Genomic DNA, 24,709 nt, shown 5'->3' with positions numbered 1-24,709 from the left:
TTCAAGCACCTGGGCCATCTTCATTTGTTTTCCCAAATGCATTAGTACAGAGCTGGATTTGAATCAGTGTTGTAAAAAGTTGTTAAAATAGTAGCAATGATCAGTCTTTTACATTGGGTTTCATGAATTTTGGGGATTTTTAAAGTACATCATTTTATTTATTTGCCTCACTAACAGATTTATTGACTATACTATATCCCAAATTTCCACCACCTACACTTGAAACATGAACCTCTCTACCTTTTCACACCAAGCTTTCTATGTTTGCTGTTGCATTGTGTTATTTCAGGAGGGATATTGCCAGGGAAAACTTCAGGTCTGCAAACCGAGCTCAGTGTTAACCTCTGTTGTCTACTTCAGTCAGGTTTTAAGAGCTGGGCATGAGAAGCAGATGTGGAGTTCATTTGCCTGTCCCAGTTATGGCCCTGTCTAGTAGAGTGTTTAGGAACAACGATTAGGCCAGGGACCTGGGAAGTTACAAGCAGTCCCGTCATCCAGCTCTTTTATCACTGGTTTGGGAAAGAGATGGATGAAAATGTCTATTAATGCCTAGAGAGGAAAAAATTCATAAGTTTATGAAACAATAAAGTTAAGAAGATTGAAAAAGCTGTGAATATACTATAGATTGAATACAGTCTGAACCTTTGAATACAATTTGTCCTGTCTGAAAGTGCATCTCCTCTAGTAGATAGTAAGAGGATAGAAATTTGGGATGGGTAATGAGCTTAGCAATTAAGGTGAATATGCTGCATAGTAGAATCCCTTAGTTCAATTCTAAGTTCTGGCTTTAGACTTCCTGCTTCCTGTTAATGCAGACCCTGGGAGACAGTGGTTTAGGCTGAAGTCATTGTGCTCGTGCCATCCATGTGGGAAACCTGGTTTGAATTTCCAGTGGCGGGCCCAATCTTAGTCATCGTTGGCCTGTGGGGACTGAAATGAATTGACCTGTCTTTATATCTTGACCTCTCAAATAAATACTTCTTTTTTTAACTACGAAAATTGGGACTTTAATCTGTATGTGGTATTCACAGACAGAACCCTTTAAAGGTCACCAGAATGACATAAGATCATAAAAGTGGAATGTCCAAAAAAGGAGTGGTTTTATAAGATGAGAGAGAGTGGAACACACATGGGTTTCCTATTTTTCCTCAAATCATGCCCTGCACCCCTTTGGAAGGCTATTACCAGATGTGGACCATTGGCCTTGGACCAGTCGGAGCCAAAACAAATCTCTAAAACATATTTAGTCTGTCAAATAGAATTAATAGAAAAGAATTATGACGAGGGAGTATATGTACAAGTTTTTCACTTTACATGTTTGGTATTACACAGACTTGTTTATGAGACTTGTATTCATCTCATAGATCTCTGTGTTTAAGAATATATATGTATATGCAGAATGGAAAAATGTTTAAATAGAATGAAAGGCTAGCATTGTCTTCTTGAGTTAACTGCCTTGATGGCTGCAAATGTTGCTTTCATCATGTGATGCTCATTTAAAAAATCTTTTATTATTATCATTGTTATCATTATTATTTTGTGATAGAGTTTCATAGTCTCCTGGGATTTCCCTTATCCCCTCCCCAAGTCCCCCCACTTCCGATTTCCCTATATCATTACTAAAGTGTCATACACAGTCATATATCCATTATTGTGGGCATGGACAATGGCAGAGAGTCCATCATATAGTAAACAGTTTCATTGGGAGTCCATCTTTGTCTGGAAGTAGAGGTGCATAACACATTACATCCTCACATCTGCATATGTTATTCTCGATCACCCAGTTACTATACACTCCGTTAAATGAAAAGCCACAAACAAAATCAACATCAAGAAGAAAAAAGAAACAACACCAAGTAGTTAAATAACATGCTACTAAATGACTAATGTGTAGATGAAGAATGGAAAATCAAGAACCTTCTTGCAGAAAATAATGCTACTGTCTGATCTATGAATCATTGAAGAATTTATTCAGAAAAAAATGTTCTGAAGAGTTGAAACTAACAACAACAACAACAACAAAAGATATAGTTTTGTTGGTGAAATGTGTCTCCTGTAGGCAACAAATAGATGGGTTTCGGTTTTTTAATCCAGTCTACTAATCTGTAACATTTGATTGAGATTAAGCCATTTACACTCAGGGTTAATATGAATGGGCGGTATTTTGGTCCTGTCATTCAACAATGCGTTGTTCATTGATTTAGTCTTCTGTTGCTATTTCCCACTGGCACGTTCTTCCCATTTGCCTTTGGTTTTGTGGGTGCTATTTCTCTTGTCTGTCAAGAGAACATCTTGAAGTATCATTTGTAGGGCACGTTTGAAAGACGCAAATTCTTTTAGCTTTTCTTTACTGTGCAAGAATTTCATTTCATTTTCAAAGACAAAGAAACCTTTGCTGGGTGCATTATCTTGGGCTGGCACTTTTTCTTTCTTTTAGAATCTGGAATATGTCACTCCATTCTCTTCTTGCCTGTAGTTTCCTGTGAGAGGTCTCCTGTGAGTTTAATTGGCATTCCTTTGTAGGTCAGTTGTTTTCACGTGCACATTTGAGGATCTTTTCTTTACATTCAGTTGAAGAGAGCTTGATGATCATGCGTCATGGTGAAGATCGCTTTTGGTCAAGCCTGTTGGGAGTTCTGTGTCTCTCCTGAATGTTGTTTCCCAGTTCTTTCTCCAGATTAGGGAAATTTTCCCTTATTATTTCATTGAATACACCTTTAATCCCAGCATCTTTTTCTGCACCTTCTGGGACTCCCATAACTCTTATATTTGACCTCTTAATAGTGTCTTTCAATTCTTGAATACTTTTTTAGCCTGGTTCAGCTCTGCTTCCAGCTTTTTATTTGCTTTCCCCCGATGACAGGACATGTCTTCCAATTCTGAAATACTTTCTTCTGTTTGTTTGAGTCTATTTAGGAAACTCTCCACTGTACTTTCAATTTTCTCTAGTGTCTTCATCATTTCTGATGTATCAGCTTCTGTTTGATTCATTTCCAGTGTGACATATTCCTTAAATTGCTTGACTGCCTGCTTGTACTTCTTGTTCTTGATAGGAAGCTTTATAATAAGTGTTTTGAATTCTGTATCCCCTGTTTTTTCGACATATTCTTCAGTTAACTCTGAGGTTGCAAAGGCTTTTGCTCTTTTGCAGAGGACTTCAGTCACATTCATTGTGCCTTTGTCTCTTTTGCTCTTGGTCCTTGTACTTCTAGTTATGATATTCTTCTGCTTGAGGCAGGTTTCTAAGCTGTGCCACCCACACGTCTACAGTTCGTTTTTACTTTTTGCCATTGGCACATGGCTCTTTGTTTGCAGTCACATGTTCCACTTCCTCCAGCAAGTCCCATGTCTGGGTTCTTATGTTAGATTTCCATCATGGTCTCAGTAGCTCCAGCTCCTGGCTCAGCACTCTCCACCTCCTGTGACACTGTGCTGAGGCTGCACTGTTGTCTCTACAATGTTTCTTTCACTTCTGATCGGAGCATGTGCCAGGATTAGGGAGAAACCAGGTGTCCTGTATAGCTAAGTTGTTGGTGGTAATCTTGCAGGAACCCGTTGGCCATTAGGTCTGAGGGCCACCTGAACCTGTTTTGAGTCATTAGTTGCCAACGTCAGTATGATTTTCCTGTGGGACCAGTGTAATGCACTGAGCTCAGTGATTTCTCATGATCTCAGCACATGTGCAGCTCACTGTCATCCCTGCAGTCCTAAAATGTTTGCCACAGTGTACAAAATGGCACCTGATATGCCATCGCTAGAGTTCTTGATCTGCTGTCAGGTCTGGGGACTACCTGGACCTGTCTTGTGTGGAACTTATCGGATTCCACATTGTTGCAGTTTGCTGAGTCAGAAATGAACTCATGCCCAACTCTGTATGCTCAGTCCTTTCTCTTGCCTTTGCCTCCTTAAACAAAATGGCTGCCAATTCGGTTCTAGGTGTTGGAGTGGTCTGTGAAATCCACCTTGTTCCTGCACTGCCTTTCAGGTATCTGCCGCTCTGTATCTGCTCCTTGTCAAATCAAACAGACCAGCAGGACAGGCAGTTTTTTGTCTGGGTTTACCTCCCGAGCTCACAATGAAAATCTCTTCCCACATGGTTGTTGGTTGTGGAGTTCTGTCTGCTGGAGGAGTTCATATCACCATTCACTGAATGCCACTGGGATGTCAGTCACCGCAACACCACACCGTTGTTTTCATTGCTTTCCTGTGTTTGTCAGTCTCCAGCTACCCCTCTGCTGTTCTCTTATTTCGTGGAATGTGCCCTCTCTACTTCATACTGGCTAAGATTTCTTCATTGTTTAAATGTGTCCCTATCCTATTCCACCATCTGGGTTCTGTGATGTTCATTTTTACGTCAACTTGACTGAGCTGACATACAACCATGTAAATGGTTAAATATTTCTAAGCGTTTCTGTATTTCTGTTCCTGGGGATATTAGCAACAGAACTAACATACTGAGTAAAGCAGATGGTGCTCCCTAATGTGAGTAGGCATTGCCCAGTTTCTTGCGGGCCTTAATAGAGCAGGCAATATACCAATGTTGCGTTTGTCCTTTATCTGAGTATATGAGTTGTGATGGAGTTTCTCTCGCTTTCAGTGTTCCCAATTCTGGGTTCTTCAGACCTGGACTGCAGTTGGCACTTTTGAGCCACATCATTGGCTTCTCTGGATTCCCAGCTTGCAGATGATAGATCACAGGAATTCTCAGCAACCATAATAGGGTGAACTAATACCTTATCTCTCCCAGGATCATCTTAATATGCAACATTTGTAAATTTACAGGGTAAAGCTTGAATATACAGAAGGTTTTTTTTTTTTTTATTGTAGTCAATTAAGGCACAGAGAGTGAAATAAGAGGAAATCAACATTTTGGCATAGTAGATAAACTCACTGCTTACAACATTAAGCATCTCATAGGTGCCAGTACATGCTCAGGATCTTCCATTTCAGATCATCTGCTAATGGCCTGGGAGGGTAGCTCTTGTAATTAGACTTTTGTATCCATGTGGGAGACCAAGAAGAAGCCTGTGGCTTCTGACTTTGGCCTGACTCAGACCCACCTATTGCTGTTATTTGTGGAGTGAATCTACAGATAGCTGATTTCTCACCCTGCCATCTGTAACTGTCTTTTGAATAAATAAATAACTCTTTAAAAAAGAACAGATCATTTATTAACACAGTATGGACGAAGTTTTAGCTAATGAAGATTGTCTAATTGTTATGATCTTAGGCAGGAAGCTGGTTCAGCGTCATGAGTTTGGAAGGCACACTTCCCTCTCCTATAGAATTCTTTCTGCCCACCTGTGAGTCAAATGACACCTATCATAACCTGGGACCTGAGGGGCTTCCCTTTCAAGTCCCTTAAAAGCTCATGCTGAGGAGCGGCTTACTTTTTCTTGATCTCTGCAGAAGGACTCATGGACTAGGAGGCTGGAAGGTAGCAGCCTCTCTCTCCATCTCCTTTCCCTTACTTGCCCACTCTCATTCACCATCTGAATAAACCATAGCATATTGTTAAGCAGTGTCAGTCAGTGCCTATGCTTAAAATATTTTTGTAAGTGAGAGGCAATAATCTGGCATAACTAAATACATATTAGGTCCTGACCTAGTCCACTACACTGTTATCTTTTTATTATTGCATATTTGATGTCTGTGGTCTACTTACTTAGAAATTAAAAAAAATCAAAGAGAAATGAATCATTATATTCAGACCATATCTTGTTTGTTCTGAAATTATTCTAAAATCTACCCAACCAATCTCCCTTTCAGGAGTTTGAGGCAAGCTGTACTAGGCTGGAGCTTTCTTTGTGGAGGCCTCACTGTTATCTTTCCCCCAGTTACCTTTGCTCCATTTACTCCAGCTCTCTGAGTGTGTTTTCTGCTTTGTCACTAATTAACTCTATTAAGATACTTGTAAGTACAGGCAGGTTCTCCAGAATGTTTAGGTTGAGGATGGCTGAATTTGAAAACATCTCTTATTTCCCGAGAGTTTTGACAATTGCTTTCCTACATTTTCCCTAGGTGTTTATCTCTCGCCATGATCTTTTACAGCTTATTCCAGAACCAGAAAGACAGATATCTAGGCAGCGGAAGATGAGAACATCTCCTCATTCCCACACCCTGGAATCTGTCTCCAGGTTAGAGCATGTGGATCTTAGGATTGCAACAGCCTATGTCCCATGTTTTTCTCTTTGTGTGGGCCATGGGCATCTCGCCTCATAGGACCTCACATTGGTTCCTTCTAGACTTCTTTCTGTGAGTGGACAGTCATCTGGAGGCAGTGTTACACACTACCATGACCCCAACTTCCTCATCACTCTTCACCTCATGCACTCTTAAGTAAGCTGACTTCTGCTTTCTTTACTAGAGGCAATATTAAAGTTAAATTTGAGCATCATTTATTAGTTCTTTCTTATAAAGTAACTGAACTGTCCCTCTTGAAGCTGTTGTGTTCCTTATCTTTTAATATTGATATTTTTAGTTTTATTTGACCTCTGACTTTTCCTTCTTCCTTTGTTTCCTCATCTTACCCTTTCATTTATCATTATTTATACCAGAGGAACTTGAATCAAATCCCATATTATATCTTCCTTATCTAACTTCATCTTTAGAGAGTGAAGTCTTCCATTGATTCAAATAGTATTTCTGATGTAGCAGAATGGAGTCCACTGGTGAAATATGAAAAAATTATTTTCGTGGAGAGGCAGTTTAGGCTGCACAAACATCCAGGCCTGTTGAGATCTTGGCCATACCTTTAGGTGGGTGACACATGCATTGCCCACCCATTTCCTAACTGATTTTAAGAAACCACCAGTGGGAAACATCTTACCTGTACGTTCCTGCCCAACAAGAAGGGGTCAGGGAAGGATTAAAAGCCCAAAACCCTTCCTCAAACCTTTGGTATCTCTCCCTTTCCTTTCAAGAGGCGCCCCACCTCCTGGATTTCTTTCTGGAGGTGCTTTCCTCCTCCCTCATTTTTCTCTGCTCACCTGGTCCCTTTGTAAACGAACTTTTCTGTCTGCAACTGGTTCCTGGTTTTTATTTCTATATTAAGCTGAGGAAAGAACTCACCAGGCTTTTCTGATAACACGCTGTTGGATGAAAATGACAAGAGGTCACTGTTTTGGACTGTTCCTGCACCTGGCTCCAGAAAGTAAGATTTAAAATCAAAATGGATTCACTCATTCAAGTGCCGTGAAATCAACTGAAGCTAAACTGTTGATGAAACCTAAACAATCAAGATTAGATAAGAGATAAATTTCTTAGGCTAGTTTCAATTGGCTTGACAATGAAGTTATAGCTGTAATTTAATGTTAACTTATCATTTTCCTGTTGTTACATTACTCTCTTGCTCAATAAACAATGTTAATTGCAAAAGTAGCTTTATTAAGTCCTATCACAAAGAATCATTCTTACATTGTAAATAATTTCATCAATCTAATAACAATAAGAAAATTCACATGGTATTGTAGCCACAAAGTAATAATATATAGAGAATACATACTCAATAACAACTCAGAGATCAATTTATAATCTTAAGTCAAACATGTTTGTACATCTATTGCCCAAACATTTTCTCTGTTCCCAGTGCCAAGTCAAAAGAACAAGAACAAGGTTTGAATATAAAGGAAAGAGAAAATTTAAAGTACTAACAAGTGAAACATAAGATACCATCAGGATCTCCCCAGTGGGTGGCACATGATGAGTTAGCTGGATTTGAAGTGGAACAGTTGGGACCTGAATCAGTGCTAACAGGGGATGTCATTGTCATAAATAGCAGTTTAACTTTCTGTGTTACAAAACTGGCCAAGCAATGCTGTATACTTCAGGAAGTGTTTATCATGGCCAAGTAGGCTTCTAATTTCTTTCCTAGAGTGGAAATTCCCCTAACCAGGCTTGGAAGTCCCCTAAATGAAGCCCTTAAGACAGTATTGACCATAAGGTTGGATTATAAGTCTGGTGGTTAGAATCTTGCAGGGTCAGCTGTATCAGTGCCTAAATTCATTGAGTTAAACAAAGGAGGGCTGCTGGGAGAATGGGGCCTGATGCTATCTCATGTCTGCATTCAAAGTCCATTTTGGAGTTCCAGTTTTAACACCTATGCTTACATGTGTTCTCACGGTTGGTTCAGAGCTGGCCAAGCAACATGCAGGAAGAAATGCCTATACATCTTGGTCCTTGCTTTCCCTTGTTTTTCCTGTTTCTGCTCCTCTTTGTGCATACTGGACAGATCTCGTTCGGAGTTGCTTTGGAGTTCTGCTGTCTGGGTTGGAGTCATTACTTCCCTGTTAGCAAGTCCACACTAACATGGGTCCTGTCGCTGCCTAGCCAGTGGGTTATCACATTTTTCTTAGAAGAAATATTCTCTACTCATGTAGTTTTGTTGCAGGAGCCAATAAATATTTATTGAGAATTTTTTTAAGTCAATGTCATGTTGTTGCAGTCAACTCCCCTAGCTTCTACCATAAAAGAAGATGAGAGTTCCACATGGGGAGTTTGGTGGACTCTAGTGACTTCTGCAAAGTCATGCTGTGCAGGCTGTTGATGCTTTATAGTTCCAGATTCAGAGAGTGTGCATGCTATTCTACTACAGGGGCTGTGATATTCAGTCAGAAGATTTTCTCTCTACCAGGACATTCTTGGAAGGTCAGAAATGTTAGATTACTATGATATAGGGACAAGGGAAACACACTCTACTTATGATTTACTCTCCATCTCTTATTTGGCTTGAGCCCCAGGGCTTGATCTTCCTTTCCAAGTGTATCTTCCCTAAGCAAAAGGCATCCTCCTTAAGGAAAAGAATAGAGGCATTACAGTAGAATTTTCCTTGGCTCACAATAGGTTAAGCTGCAAAATATTTTCCTCTAATGGAAGATTTTGTATGAGAAATACACAGATACTCAGGACTTTTTCAAAATAAGGATATTTCCTCTCCTCGACAGGAAAGACATGGATATTTTGACTGGGTTTGCTCATTTATCTTGAGAATCAAACCGAGCTCCAGACATTAAAGCTTATTTTTAAGAATTTTGACTTTCACAGTTTTGTGTATTGAGCTTCTAGAAATTCATTATAGTTGAACTGATCCTACAAGGATTTTTCAGGGATCGACTCTGCTGCTAATGAACTTATATCCTCTGTATTAGGGAACTTCAGAAAACTTCATGGAAAAAAATAAACTTGAATGAGTTTTTTGGACTCCAAATTTTGGCCCTGTAATTTTTCATGATATGCATTTCCCATGAACTTTTGGGTGGTCTTCCAATTTGCCTGCTTCTCCATTGTTGGCGGCATTTCCCCTGCTTTCAATTCTTTGATGTCTGCAAGAAAAGTTGTTGGTCTTCAGTTATTCATGTTTTGTCTGGTTGTGAGAATGGGAGAAACAACTGCTAAACTTTTTAGAAGTTGGACTGAAAGCCTAATAGGAGGTTTTTCTTTAACATTTTTACCAAAGAGAATTAAAGAAGTAATTTTTTAACCTCACACTAACTTATTCCAGTTTTAGCTGTTTCTTTTCCAGAGCTTATAAATGTTTATGTAATAATTCCATTACTTTGCAGAATTTGTGGTTTCTCCACCCCTAAGCAAGGCAAGTCCAGAGGCAGTCAGGAAGCAGTTGGAAAGAGCTTGTACTGCTGCAAGACCCAGGAGGCCCAGGCAACAGTAACTATAGGGTTATCTAAGGAACCTCAAGAAAGTTAATTATAGGTATAGGTGTAAAAATCAGTCATACTTATTTGAAAATTGAGCAATGAGAATAACATTCAAAATCAAATATGCTTTAACATGAAATGGATAATAATAAATGAATTCCATATCAACATCAGCAAACTTCTTTCTATGTTATATAACTTCCCTCTCTCTTGCTCCTTCTTGCTCTCTAATGTCCTTGTAGTAAGCAACCTCTTAGGTGATACTCTGCGATCCTTCACTCATTCACATGCTTTTATAGGCTCAATTTCCTGACTTGTTTTCAATATATAACTGTCCCTCTGTATCAACTGGTTCTGCAATGGTAGATACAACCTAACATGGATTGAAAATAATTTTTAAAATGATATTGACATGCATAGTCTTATTCTTGCCATTTTTACCTAAACAACACAATATAACAATTAGAAATTGTAAGTTAGAGAAGATTTAAAGCATGCATGTGTGTGTGTATTGGTTATAGTTATATGTATCTATGTATCCATCTATCATCTATCTGTCCATCCTTCCATACATCTATGTAGTTAAATGTGGGGCTCAGGGGCAAAGAGGTCACTAAGTCAGCAAGATGGCGACTAACAGTCAAGGTCACTGGCGGGCAAGATGGCGGCCAAAGACAGAGCCCTGGGCGTGAACCAGGACAGGGTTGTTTCAGAGAAAGACTGACTGGCCAGGGCCATTTTGCTCACCTGCCCTGGCCTGTGGGAGGTGGCTTCTGCAGTCCTGCTCTTAGTAATTGGCTCCTAGTTTCTCCCCTCCTGGAATTCCTGAAATTCCTGGCCTGAGGCTATCCCTTACCCTACGTAAGTAATTGAATTTCCCCAATAAATCGGAACTGCTTAGACGAACCCCTGTCCGTCTGTTTGTATCTCGTGGGCTGGGAGGCTCATCCCCTTTGGCAACGGGGTACTAGAGGAATCTGTGGGGGAGACCCCGCAGAACTGGTGCCCAGTGTGGGACATGAAGGCTGGACCTTTGGACCCCCCACTGTGCAGCTTTGAAAGAGAAGTGAGGAATGGCTGGCAAACAGCTTCAGCGTAGCATCTTCCAAGAGAAGCACGTTGTCGGAGAAGGGGTGGCTCTTCAGGTGACCTCAAAGAAAAGAAGGCGACCTGAGGTACAGTATTCCTCCTCTCAAGCGGGAGTGTACCCTGCGGAAGTGACCCTTGGCACCTCACAGCTGTGCACGAATGTGGGGACTCCCTGGCCATTACATAGCTACTACCGAATCCCCTGAGAGGTTGTAAAGGAAGGGAGGTGTTAGGCGCCCCATTGGCTTCTATCCTATGCTCTCATCTTCTGCTTTGAGTGAGGATCATGAATGCATGCCTCTGGGGTGAACCTGTCTGAGGAATGATGGTTTCTGACAGAGGCAACACCTTGGCGTTACCCAAAACTCTGCAGGGGATCCCCTGGGCCCGACAGCCCAACTGGGTATCCGAAAGCCACTCTCCTCTCTACTGTCCTTCTTAAGCCATGGGCAATAATGGTGGGGAAATTGATGATCCTGCTCTTAAGGCTCTAAAATACATGCTGAAGTCCTGAGGGTTAGAAATCTCAGATGCTCAGGCAGTGAAGGTCTGAGGGACCATGGTCAGATTGGTACTCTGGGTAATATTGGTTAATTTATTTGCCTGTGATACTTGGGAACGGAAGAGCAAAACTGATGCCCAGAAAACTGTCCCTGGCCTACCTCAGCCGCCCCCAACAAGAGCTTATGGGAAGCTCAGAGGGCAGGAAACCACCCCCAGTTTAAGGGGAGTTGAGAGAGCACAGCCCTGGTTGCAAGCCTTCTGGTGGGATGCTAGGAGCTGCTCCAGGCCTTTCCAGTTATATCAACCCTGAATGGAACCACCCAGGGGCATGATATCCCTGGAATGCAGGAGATTTGAGAAAGCCGAGGCAGAATTGAGCCTAACTTGCCATGGGCTGAGACTAGTCTTCCGGGTCTTGCCTACCAACCCTGTACTATGGCAGATTGTATAATACTACCTTGGGAGCCTGTACAACCCAGGAATCACAACTAGTCTGGGGAAAGGTAAAAGAGCTTTTAGAGAGAGCTAACATGAATGTCTCCTCAGAGGAGGTGCAAATGATTCTCTCCTTTTTTAAGATTTTAGGAACAGAGTTATGTTTTGAAAAGGCCTCCTCCTTGAAACCCCAGCTAAGCGTTAAGGAATACCATTCACTAGTAGAATTTCAAAAGCTCCTTGGAGAGGTCAGTTGGCTACGCCATTGGCTACCTGTGTCTACGGGGCCATTAGTTCCATTATTTGAAAAGGCAAAATGCTAGGGGACTGAGTTTCCCTCATCTACAAGCCTTACAGGATGATAATCACCCCTCTTATGGCACTGATCAGGTCTAACCTACAGTATTCATTAACATGGTCAGTTAAATGTTAAATGTACCTTTTGTTTAACTAATTTATACTACTAAATTCTTCAGAGTTTGAAATCAAGTCTCATGACTTTGAAAGTTCTAGTAGGATCCCTGGAACTCTCAAGGATTGAGACAAAATTTGGATAATATAATTGCCATTTTAAATAATTTGGATTATAATCTCACAATATCATAAAATTATGCTAAATTTGTTGCATCATATATGCTATTAAACTAAAAGAGTATTTATGTGCATTGGTCAAAATGTTTCCTAATAATGAAATTGGTCCAGATTGTACATTATTTGTGCTCTTATTTACAAAGAAGTATGTGAGATTTTGTTTTACAGGAAAACAACAAATTCTTTAAAAATGTATAGTAAAATTGGTCATAATGTATATAATTTCTGAATGTTTGCCTTTAAAACAATGGAATTGAAGTCTGATTCCTTGTGAAGAACAACAATAATTTAACATCTCCTTTTAAGTTTTTTTTCATCTTAATGATAACTAAACCTGCTAACTAGCTTTAGTAAATTATTAGGTAGCCTTTTAAGACAACAGTCAAATTGAGAGGAAGGTAATTTGAAAAAGTTGTCACTTCCCAGTTTTGACGCAGGTTGTGTTAAAATACAAATTTGGAGAAATGGTTGAGAATTGCTTAAAGCAACAGTATTTAAAACTTGGTATGCTTTCATTTAGAGAATGTCTTAAGTTGGAGTCTTACATGATTGTTTCAAAATGTAAATCAAGAAAATTAGCAGATCATTAAGGCAGAAAACTGCTTGTAGAATATTTTGTCCTACAGAACTATGGCTGTCATAGAATGGAAAAGGAAAGCTGGGACAAAATACTTAAAGGCTTAAGCGTGTTGAGAAATGAACCTTGTAACCTTTGCATATATAATTGTCTATACTTTTTAAGATGCTACTACAACGTTGTTTAAGTGTTGAATGTTAATACCTACTGTATGCTGACATTAGATTTAAGTGTGCATACATAGGAATGCTAGTATATATCTGAAAATTTTCAGAGGAGGGGTCTGGCGTGATAGCTTAGCAGTTAAAGGATCCAGTGCAGTAGCCAGTAGCTACAGTCCTTACTTTGAAATTGCCAGGATGCCATATGGGAACTGGATCTAATCCCAGTGGCTCTGCTCTCCATCCAGTTCCCTGCTTGTGACCTGGGAAAGCAGTCAAGGACAGCCCAAAGCCTTAGGACCCTGCAGCCATGTGGGAGACCCGGAAGAGGCTTTGGAGTGGCTCAGCTCCAGCCATTGCAGTGCAAGAGTGTGTAAAATCCCACAGGTGGTTTCACAGTGCTATGCGAAATACAGATATCTCTACTTGTTTAACGTTTGATAATTCTAAACATAGATACTTTGTTTTCTAGTTTCCACAGGACCTATTGCATCCATTAAAGCTAAATAATAGTAAACAATAGGTATGGTTTGTTCAGGTTATGAAGAGCAAGATGTAATTCTAAGCAATTGGTAACTTTAAAACACTTAAGAGAAATTTCAAGTTTTGTTCTATAATGTACGTTACCTGGTACGCATGTACATGTTTATGCGGCAAGCTATGCCGTCTATTTTAATCGATAAAGATGAAAATGTTCATAAATGAGAATTGCTAAGCTAAAACGTTTTGAAAATCATGTATGAATGCATAATGAAGCTCTTGGAGAGTCGTGTCTGCTTCTGTTTTCTCAGGGCCTACAAAGTCTGTTCAGCTGTACAGTTCTGCACGCATTCAAACGGACTTACTTGTAAGGTTACGCTTTCAAAACTGGCCATGGGCTCCCCATGAGCTAGATGCATATGTAAGTAAGTGCTTGATGATAATTCAGATGTCAGGGAATATTTGAATGCTCCAACATGGGAAGCTACTCTTACAGCAGATTCAATCTTGAGTAGCACTTAGTGACTTCTTTGCCCCTGAGCCCCACAGTAAGGACTTGAGCATCTGTGCGCTTGCAGAAGCAGGACAGGCAGGGTCTTGGAACTAATATCCTGCAGGTAGTGGCAGGATGGGGAAGGGGCGTGGTTGTGCAGAATCCAGCCAAAATGATGAGGTGTCACTTCCCAGGTTAAATTATGAAGCTATGGTTTGTTTACCTCTTGGGCAGGTTCTCAAGCTTCCCAGCTCTGAGGAAATCCAGACTGTATGTGATCTCCCTTAGGGCACAATCTACACAAAAGCAACTCATGTTTCTGTGGAACAGTCAGCGAGTCAGTGAGGGGGGCTTAGGGCTGGAACGGAAGTTCTTCCTAAAGTCAAGCTTTTAGATAACAGTAGCCCTGACAGCAGTTGACTGTAGCCCAGTGACTAAGAACACAGGTTGGAAGGACCTATCTCAACTGTTCCTAGGTTCCTGGTACACATAAAATGGGAGGTAGAATGCATATTCGCATTTTAAAGCCACTAAAATTTTGTTATGTAACAATTAGATAGCTCTCCTGGACCTGGGCCGTTTTAGGCAACCAATTTTGAGGCTGCCAAATTTTGAGGCAACCAATGATGAAAATTTGGAACTTAAATATTCACATGATAGCAGTAATAACATTTCCAAAATTCTGAAGCTACATATTGTTCAAATTGCACACACTGTTGTTTTCAGGTTCAAAAACATGAATTCCAACAATTTCTGTCTTGAAGTTTTAACTGCTAGAACCTCAGAAAATGAGGTTGGAAAAGTGTGGGGTCATTTCAGAAAATTAGTTAAGGAGAAATCAGTTAAAATTAGTTAAGGAGGAGGGTAGGCACTAAATCTCATGACTGTTGTTATAAAAAGGAAAATTTGGACATAGAGACACATACAGGGGAATGCTGTGTGAAGCCATACAGGGAGAAGGTGGCTGTTTGCCAGCCAAGGGGAGAAGCTGGGAATTCACCTCCACCCAACAGGTTTTAGGAACCAGCCACATTGATTCCTCCTCAGAGACTTCTAATTTCCAGAACCACAAACAACACATTTCTGTTGTTCTGTCTCCCCAATTTGTGGCACTTTGCTAGGCAGCTGGAGAAAACCAGTACCGAGGTATTTCCTGAGTTGAGTATCACAAATTCTTCCAGTAACAACGGAAGGTCCTTTGTTGAAAAAGAATGTGAAGTCATGAAGTCACTTTCGCAGTCTATTTTTAAGGTACTAAGTTCTGGCAACCACGTGTTTCCTCTCTATAAATATTAGCACAGGCTCTGTTCTTCAGCAGTTGTTGGACTTCAGCATGATTACTTCTCAGCTGCTGGCTTGCAGGGCCGTTTTGCTTCTCTGTGTCTTGAAAGCCAGCTCCCAGGATACTTTCCTTGCAGCCGTATATGAGCATGCGGTGATTCTGCCCAGTACCACCCTAGAGCCAGTGTCTCGTGAAGAGGCACTGAGGTTAATGAATCGGAATCTGGATGTTATGGAAAGAGCGATTGCTTCAGCAGCAAAGCAGGTACCATTTCTCCTCTGTGCTCCCTTCCGTGACAAAGGGTGGGTCCAAGCAGACAACCTCATTGTCAGAATCAATAATACTTTGGATTGATGTGTGTTTCAACAGAGCCAAGAATTAAAAATTTATAATTAGAACCCTACATTCCAGGCAAAAGTATTTGAGCAAGGCCACTACTATCTTTCTTCAGCAGTGAGAACAGAGTTAAGACAGCCATGATCAGTAAGAGGCACCAGATTTCAAGAACGTGTTACAAATTCAATACCTCTATTCCTCTTTTCTGCTACAGATGGAGGACCGAGCAAAAAATGGTTCAGAGATGTGGTGTTACTCTTACAGTATTAGTAGCCTTGCTGTGTACTTCTGCTATTAAGAGTTTGCAGGTTTTTAAAATAAATTTGTAATCTTAAGACTATTATAATTGCATAGCAAATTAGAATTCATTTTAATTACACAATGAAATTACACATGTTAGAACATAGCAAGTTCTTGAACGAATGAAGTTTGAGTTTAAAGAAAATCATGTAAAAATTCACTTTACAGACTGGTTCACCTAAGTTATTCAAAGGTCAGATATATACCAGGAATACACGAAGTGTGCTGAGAATCGTGTATCATTCAATACATATTTTCTTATTTATGCTAATATTCGAACAGTTTCCCAAGGTTCTGATATTCATTTTTACCCGTAGTCTGACTATGCTCTGAAGCTGCATTGACTTTCCTGATATCTTTCCAATAAAAAGCTGCCCAAGTTAGCTTAGAAACCACCTGCAAACCCAGCATCGTGTAGGCTCTCAGTGTGTGGACTCCTCTTCTGAGGAATAGGATTCATGCTTGCAGCTCATGAAGGCTAGAGAAGTAAACAGAGAAACTTAAGTACTCACTCAGCCTGACACTGACAAAGTCAGGCATAGCAGCTGGCCAAGGTTCAGGCAGGCACTGCTATGGAATGAACTAGGTTTATAGTTAACAGCTGCAATGGGTCACAGAACGCGAATGGCCTGGGAAACTCCGTCAAAGAATGTTTATCAAAGAATTTAAAGTTACATTAAAAACAATGAAGGTAGAATTGGAAAGTGAAAAGCTCTTGGGAAAGGAAATAAATTATCAAAATATGGAAACAAAGAGTAAGATTGAAATGGGAGAACAAAGCCACCGTGACTTTTAGCCCTATAGTGCCTCAGTGCTTTTTGAAGTCTCTCTTGATTGTTTGCCTTTTTCAAAAGTATTTAATTAAGCTACATATTTAACAGGGTGCACATATTATTGTGACTCCAGAAGATGGTATCTATGGTTGGAATTTTAATAGGGCAACTCTCTATCCATATTTGGAGGACATCCCAGACCCTCAAGTAAACTGGATCCCTTGTAATAATCCTAACAGGTAAGGAAAAAAGGATTGTCAGAAATTGAATCATGAATATCAGCTTATTTTGCTTGAGAACATTTTCCTGATGGTCATTGCTTACATTCACCATCAACTCTAAGTTCCAGGACAGTTTGTTTTCCATCCACTGTGAATGTATCTCTAAGGAAAACGAACATGATTCGTGAAATTACAGGAAGCAGTACTCAAAAGGAACTCAAAGTCACCACAGTCAATGCGGGCATCTTTCTATTGAGAGGACGGGCTTGGAGAGAGGACAGGCAGAGCCTGCTTAGTGCCACAGGCGAATAAGTGCAAGAACAAGACCCAAACTCTCATCTTGAAAACTCTGTGAATAAATAACAAAATAGAGTCACATGTCAGTTTAGGATTAATTATTTTACTTTCTCTGCAAAACCGCTATCATTTTACTTCACATTCTTACTGAAATATCATAAAACACCAAGCAATATGTTTTCTGTGTCTCAGTTTATTTACCTTAAAGTTGATGTAACATGCTACCTTTGAGGATTGCTACAAGTGTTGAATGCATATGAAATTCAGTGCCTGTCATGTAATATACATGTTTATACCAAATGTTTGCTAATATTCCTATTGTTTTCCTATGTGTCACTGGGTTCTTTACTGAACCACTTACACATGCATAAGTTAGATATGGCATGAGGCAATCAGAGAAAAATATAATGATTGTTTTGATACAATCCAATTCTTCCCAAGCTTGTAGTTTTCAATAATAATTATAGAATATGCTGGGACTGAAGTCCTTTGAGATGTATAGAGCTGGCAAAACAACTCACAACAACCCAGGCTCAGTTTCAGCCTCTTAAAGCCAGAACACTTCATCTTTGTGTCTCCTGTGACTCATGCTCCCCCAGATGTTGAAACTACAGGTAGGCTGCTTTCTGGGAGTTCCTCTGCTGTGATGCAAGAGCAGCACGCACAGACAAAACTCCAACCATCCTGAGCTCAGATTGCATCCTAAGCTTTCTCTGTATTCCTCAGTAATAAGCCTGCTCCACATAAAGAAAAATTCTCCTTTCTCCTTGGTAAGATAGAAGATGAGGTTAACACATTAAACTCCTTAAGGATTAAATTGATTGGGGGCAGCATTGCAGGTTAAGATCTATCTCTCTTTTCCATCTTTCTCTCACCCTGTAACTTCTTTCCAAATAAGATAAATAAGTCTTTAAAATTTTGAACTTGTTTTTGGGGCTTTTAACTGACCGGAACTTTACTCTGTTAGCCCTATCTTCAGACCAGAGAAGGTCTCCCCAAGAGGCCACTGAACTTATCTGGACAATAAGACACTGGACTTTATGCTAGGTATATGCTTGCAAGGAAGGAATCTCAACTGAACTTGAACTGTGGTTATGCAGCAAGGTGGAGGAATCCACCATGGGATAAGGGGTATGGGAGGGGTGGGGGGTAATCCCCAGTGCCTATAAAACTGTATCACATAATACAATGTTAATAACAATAAAAAAATTTTTGAACTTGTTCTTGGAGGGCAATATTATAGAAACATGTGAATGGTTCAGATCAAGTCAAGAGCAAAACAAATATGAAATGAAATTAAATCATCACTAGTCATTCAGATGTAAGCAAACCAATCTTATATGGTTAAGGGAGCATGTCAGCACATTTCTTTCTCTTTTTAAAAGATGTATCTGTTTATTTAATAGGCAGGTTTCTGGTGGTGGAGAAGGGACACAGAAAGATTGTCCATCTGCTGTTTCACCTCCCAAATGATAGAAAGAGCCAGGACTGGTGCAGACTGAAGCCAGGACAAAGAGCCAGGAGTCAGAAGCTTCCTCTGTATCTACCACATGGGTTCAGGGGCCCAAGCACTGGTTCACCCTCTACTGTTTTCCCAGGCACATCAGTGAAGAGCCAGATTGCAAGTAGATTAAACTGATGCCTTTTGGGATTTCAGCATTGTAGGCATCAGTATAATGTGCAATGCTGCAATACTAGCGCCAATACATTTCTTTTAACATTTATTATGGCTAAAGTTATATGGAAAATTCCTATTTTGGAACAAAACATACATACTAACTATTGTAGAAACAACCTGATTTTGACAAAGATCAATGTTGCTTAACTTAATCGTTCATTTTATACAAATTTGATTGCTTTATTTCTTATTTCACCATCTCCCATGTTGAATCTTCTATGCTTAAATACTGGGTATTCTATTGTCAGTTCAACTTTAAGTTGATTTGTTTTTGAATGACTTTTTCTAGAGCCTCTGCTTGCTAGGAGTCCCCACTTATTGTATTTCAAGATCCTGGTTATCCCTTCACATTTTTAAAAAGTGAATTAATGATATCTTCATTTTGTTGCTTCAAAACTTTTTTTTATTCAAAAACTTGGGGGTGGGGAGGTATATGATGTCCACGTGTTATGGTTGCAGTGTTTTGACTTTAGAATCCACGTTTATCCCATCTATGTAATCCTTTCTGCCCACCTGTGAGTCAAATGATGCTCACCAATCATCACCTGGAATCTCAGGGTGGGTGGTCTAGTGTCATTGTGTAGCCACTCCCCTCTCAAGTCCCTATAAAAGCCAGTGATGGGGATGGGCTCTCTCTTGGTCTCCTGCCTCCTACTCTTGCTTTCTTGCTTCCTGCCGAAGAACTCTAGGACAGAGGTAGCCAGCTCCCTCCCTTATCCTTTCCGTTTTTGGTACACTGTCCTGAGCATGCCCACTTATGTCTGTTTTCCTCAGTGTCTGAATAAACTGTACCACTTGCCTTAAGCTGTGCTGGTGCTTATATTTAAAATGCTTCTAAGTAAGAGGCAAGAACCTAGAAAACAAACATTTGGCCCCAAACCTAGAGCACAACACACATACTCATTAATAGAGTGAATAAAACATTTAAAAATTTCTGTCTGTATGGAGTTTATACTCTAGCGTGGGAAGAGAATACATAATTGGAAAGAAGGTAATTACACATCTGTGTCTAGGCAACTCATCTGTCTATGATATGTCATACCTCTTATTTCATATCTATGCTCAGTGCTCTGTCATGGAAGCCAGGAGCCTGGGACTCAGTTGCTCATGTGCATATTAAAAACCCAAGTTCTTGACTTGTCACCTGCTGTTGTCAGGTCTTTAGCAGGAAGCTAAAAGAATTGGGAAGCAGAACCAGAATTAGAATTCAAAGAATCTAACATGGTTATATTTTTTTCTGATTACAATTTTAACTGCTGTGCCAAACACCCATGCCCTCATACATTAAAAAAAAAAAAATTTTCTCCATGCTTCCCTTATTTCCTTGAGTATCTTTTTAAAAAAGATGTATTTATTTTATTTGAAAGAATTAGAGAGAGCTATCTTTGACCCACTTGTTTACTCCCCAGTTGGCCACAGTGGGCAGAGCTGGGCCAATCCGAAACTTGAAGTCAGGAGCTTCTTCCAGGTCTTCCATATGTGTACAGAGGCTCAAGTTCTTGTGCCATCCTCTACTGCTTTCCCAGTCTATAAGCAGGATTAGAAGTGAACAGCTGGTATCGAATCAGCACCTATATGAGATGTTGATGCTCAGGTGGTGGATTAGTCAGAAATGCCACCCTGCTGGCCTTGAATATCTTTTTTTAAAAAATAAAGATTTACAAATTAATTTGAAAGGGAGAGAAGAGAAGAGAAGAGAAGAGAAGAGAAGAGAAGAGAAGAGAAGAGAAGAGAAGAGAAGAGAAGAGAAGAGAAGAGAAGAGAAGAGAAGCCTTCTCTCTGCTGGTTCACTGTCCCAAAACTGTCAAAATGGCTGGAGATAAACAGCATGAAGCCATGAGCCAAGAACCTCTTCCAGTTCTCCCACTGGATGTAAGGGACCCAAGTACTTGGGCCATCCTCTGCTGTTCTAAGCACATTAGCAAGGAGCTGGATTGGAAGCAGAACAGTTGGAATGCCTATATGGGATGCCACCGTAGCAAGTAGTGGCTTTACTCACCGTGTCACAGAACTGATCCCATCTTGTGTACTTTTAAGAAAGTTATTTCAAAGTCTCTGTCTAGCAGATTTGTCATGCAGTCATTTTCAGGATTGGCTTCTGTCTTTGTTTTCTTTGAGTGGCTATACTTTCTTGTTTCTTTGTATGCAAAAACAACACTCTATGATTTGTAAACAAATTCCTGCTATCCAGAGGGCAGGGTTCTTATAGACCATCCTGCTTCCATGTACTTAGGAACTAAGCGCTGACATGAACAGAAATCAATTATGATTTAGTTTTCAAGATTTCCCCCAGAAATTGAAAGCTTTGGAGTTGACTCCAGTTTTCTAAGTTACTTACATCAGATTTTGCCAGTGGATTTGATGTCCAGGCAGGGCAATAGCTTCTTGGTGCTTCATTTTTCACTGTTCTTCCCAGGACCAAACTAATTTGAAGCTTTCATTCACTCTGTTGAAATACGTGTTCAGTGATGAGGATATGTGTGTTCATAATTCCTTTAGGATGCTGCAGATAATAGATGAACATATGTGTGATTATACTTATATGATTATGAACTATGATAGATGCTACGAAGGAAAAGCAAGTGACTTGATACATTATCCTGGGATAATGGTTCCGACAACCAAAGCCATGAACTTCCTCCCAATTCTCTTGTTCTCCTTGTTTTTCTCTACTACCTACTGTTATTTAGAATTTATTATTTTTTAATGTATCAAATAAAAGGTTCAGGTGATGAACTTAAATTTTACTAAAAACTAAACTTGAATTTAATTTTTCCTTCTTAATGAATAAATGTGTATCAGATTTGGCCATACTCCAGTGCAAGAAAGACTCAGCTGTCTGGCCAAGGACAACTTTATCTATGTTGTGGCAAATATGGGAGACAAGAAGCGATGCAATGGCAGTGACCCTCAGTGTCCTTCTGATGGCTGGTACCAGTACAATACGAATGTGGTGTTTGATTCTCAGGGAAAACTCGTAGCACGCTACCATAAGGTAAGGTTAACATGCAACTAATCAAGCTACTGGATGCTTATGAAATAAAATATGCAAGAAGGCATATGATTATGATTATTAGTGAGCATATTTTAGAATTGTAGCAGAAACAAAGCACAGCCCCCCCTGGTTTATCTATAGCTCCATTCACAACAGTTGTAAGGTGGAATCAATTCAGATGTTCATCGATGGCATAATGAAAATGTGGTATATATATATATATATATATATAGTGGAATACTATTGGTCAGTGAAAAGGAATGAAATGCAAAAAAAAGGATACAGCTGGGGATCAGTATGCTTAAAAAATCATAAATTTACTCTGATTTATGGCAACTAAAATACAGACTGTAAAAATGTAAATGTAAAATTGACATTTTGAGGTTATTTTTTATAGCCTTTGTCTATACTTTCAGGAACAGTGGTTGTTTTTTCCTGCTTGATATTTGCAGAATTCTTTACCTAATGAAGGGTTAAGGTTGTGATTGAAACGAAGTAAAAGTATGTAATTGTAAAAGTAAAAAAAATGGGGCCCAATGCATTAGCCTAGTAGCTAAAGTCCTCACCTTGAACACGCTGGGATGCCATATGGGCACCAGTTCTAATCCTGGTAGCTCTGCTTCCCAACGAGCTCCCTGCTTGCAGCCTGGGAAAGCAGTGGAGGACGGCTCAAGGCTTTGGGACCCTGCATCTGCATGGGAGACCTGGAAGAAGTTCCTGGCTCCTGGCTTTGGATCGGGTCAGCTCTGGCCATTGTGGCCACTTGGGGAGTGAATCCTGGAACGGAAGATCTTCTCTGTCTCTCCTCCTCTCTGTATATCTGACTTTCCAATAAAAATTTTTTAAAAATTAAAAAAAAAATAAGAAGAAGAAAGGAGGGGGAGTAGGGTAGAATGTAACACTATGTTTCGAAATCTGTGTTGTGAAAAACGTGAAATTTGCCACCTTATATATATAAATTTTTCAAAATAATGAAAGAAAAATGTGATATATACATATTTGCACTATAAAATACTACTCAGCCATAACAAAAAATAAAATTCTATCTTCTGCAACAAACTGGATACAACTAGAAATGATTATGCTCAGTGAAATAAACCAGTCCAAAGACAAATGTCATGTAAAAGCTAATATAGAATATAAAAACAAACATGTATAGGAATGGAATAGTCATTTTGTGATATGATTGTTTTAAATCCATGTTTATACCCCAGATGCAATGCGGCCTTTCTAATTTTTACTTGCTTAATACTATGGTTAGTGGTGAATTAAACGTGTGATTACAGAGTGGATTATAATCATGTCTTTGCAAAACCTGATGAAAGGGAGGGAAAGGAAGGTGGGGTGTTGAGAGGGAGAGGAGAAGTGAAGGAAGCATGGTTGTTCACTTGGATTTATATTATGGGATGCATAAAATCTGTTATCTTTATATTAGGGAAAAAGTTAAAAAGGAAAACAATTGGTTTAGTTATGGACAACTACAATAAAAGCTTCTGAAAATCTTCCCTCTGTGTTTAGAACACAGGAGTGTGTTGTTGGGAGTGTGAGAATCAGCAAGAGGCAATTGTATTGATATTTAATGCCATCTTATGGAATCTGTTCTGTAATTTTTAAGGAATTAAATTTAACAGGAAGAGAGAGTGACAGCAAGAGAGCCTGTCTACCCATCTGCAGGTCTCCCACTTGGGTAGCAAGAGTGCATCTGCTTGAGCCATCACTGCCGTGTCCCAGGGTCTGCAGAAGCAGGAAGCTGGAGGCAGAAGGCAGAGGTAGGGTGGGAGGTTGGTAAATGGACAGGGATGCAGGCATCTTAACTGTGAGACCAAATGCCTCACCCCGATTTTGTTCTTTTTAAGACATGACTTAGGCCTGGTGCAGTAGCCTAGTGGCTAAAATCCTCGCTTTGCATGCACCAGGATCCTATATGGGCACTTGTTCCTGTCCCTTCTGCTCCACTTCCCATCCAGCTCCCTGCTTGTGCCCTGGGAAAGCAGTAGAGGATACTCGAAAGAAGTTCTGGCTTCTGGCTGTGGATCAGCCTGACTCCACCTGTTATATCCATTTGGGATGTGAACCAGTGGGTAGAAGCTCTTTCTCTATCTCCTCTCTGTATATCTACCTTTCCAATAAAAACAAATAAATCTTTTAAAAAGGAAAAAAAAAAGACATCAGTTGACAATGGGTAGAATGAAATAGTCCCTCTTGATAGAACTAGTCTTGAGAAGAAAGGAGAAAGCAGAGCTCTCTGCCCACAGATGACAGTTGAATATAGTGACTCCAGGCTTGCTAGAACATCTTTTCTTCAACTTTTGTATATTGCAGCAAAATCTTTTTATGGGTGAAGAACAGTTCAATGTTCCCAAGGAGCCCGAAGTTGTGACCTTCAACACCACTTTTGGAAAGTTTGGGATTTTCACATGCTTCGATATACTCTTCCATGATCCTGCTGTCACCCTGGTGAAAGATCTCCACGTGGACACCATACTGTTTCCAACAGCTTGGATGAATGTTTTGCCACATTTATCAGCTATTGAATTCCATTCAGCTTGGGCTATGGGCATGGGGGTTAATTTTCTTGCAGCCAATACACATTACCCTTCAAAGAATATGACAGGTAATGTGTAATCCACAAGTTTGATGTAAACATAAAAACAAACAAAAATTGTTATATGTGCTCTGTAGCAGACTGCTTTACAATGCTTAGTTTTTGAATATCTGTCTGGTGATATACTATGGAATCAGTTTCAATTCAAATTATTTTGTAGATTTATTTATTAATAATAAATATTGATCCTTATTACTCCATATAGTAAAAATTTCTCTTTTGTCTTACTTCCTTTTTGA

The 24,709-nt window shown here is 39.8% G+C and overlaps 1 protein-coding gene across 4 annotated transcripts in view; it reads left to right on the top strand.

The window, feature by feature from the left end:
• Positions 1–24,709, top strand: part of VNN1 (vanin 1) — a 44,147-nt gene that overhangs the window by 5,220 nt on the left and 14,218 nt on the right. Inside the window, exons 1-5 of one of the 4 annotated variants that reach the window (XM_040965552.1) lie at positions 13,360–13,911; positions 15,402–15,529; positions 16,783–16,913; positions 21,673–21,865; positions 24,188–24,479. In XM_040965552.1, coding sequence (XP_040821486.1) covers positions 15,476–15,529; positions 16,783–16,913; positions 21,673–21,865; positions 24,188–24,479 — 670 coding nt within the window. In that variant the 5' untranslated portion in view covers positions 13,360–13,911; positions 15,402–15,475. Of the gene's footprint in view, positions 1–13,359; positions 15,530–16,782; positions 16,914–21,672; positions 21,866–24,187; positions 24,480–24,709 lie in introns of those variants that run through there. The other 3 variants (XM_040965551.1, XM_040965553.1, XM_040965554.1) reach the window with 3 other exon arrangements.

Source organism: Ochotona curzoniae, unplaced genomic scaffold, assembly GCF_017591425.1.
Source record: "Ochotona curzoniae isolate NIBS_2020 unplaced genomic scaffold, NIBS_Ocur_1.0 scaffold_3890, whole genome shotgun sequence".
NCBI classification, from domain to species: Eukaryota; Metazoa; Chordata; class Mammalia; order Lagomorpha; family Ochotonidae; genus Ochotona; species Ochotona curzoniae.
This window is presented reverse-complemented; position numbering and strand designations above follow the sequence as displayed.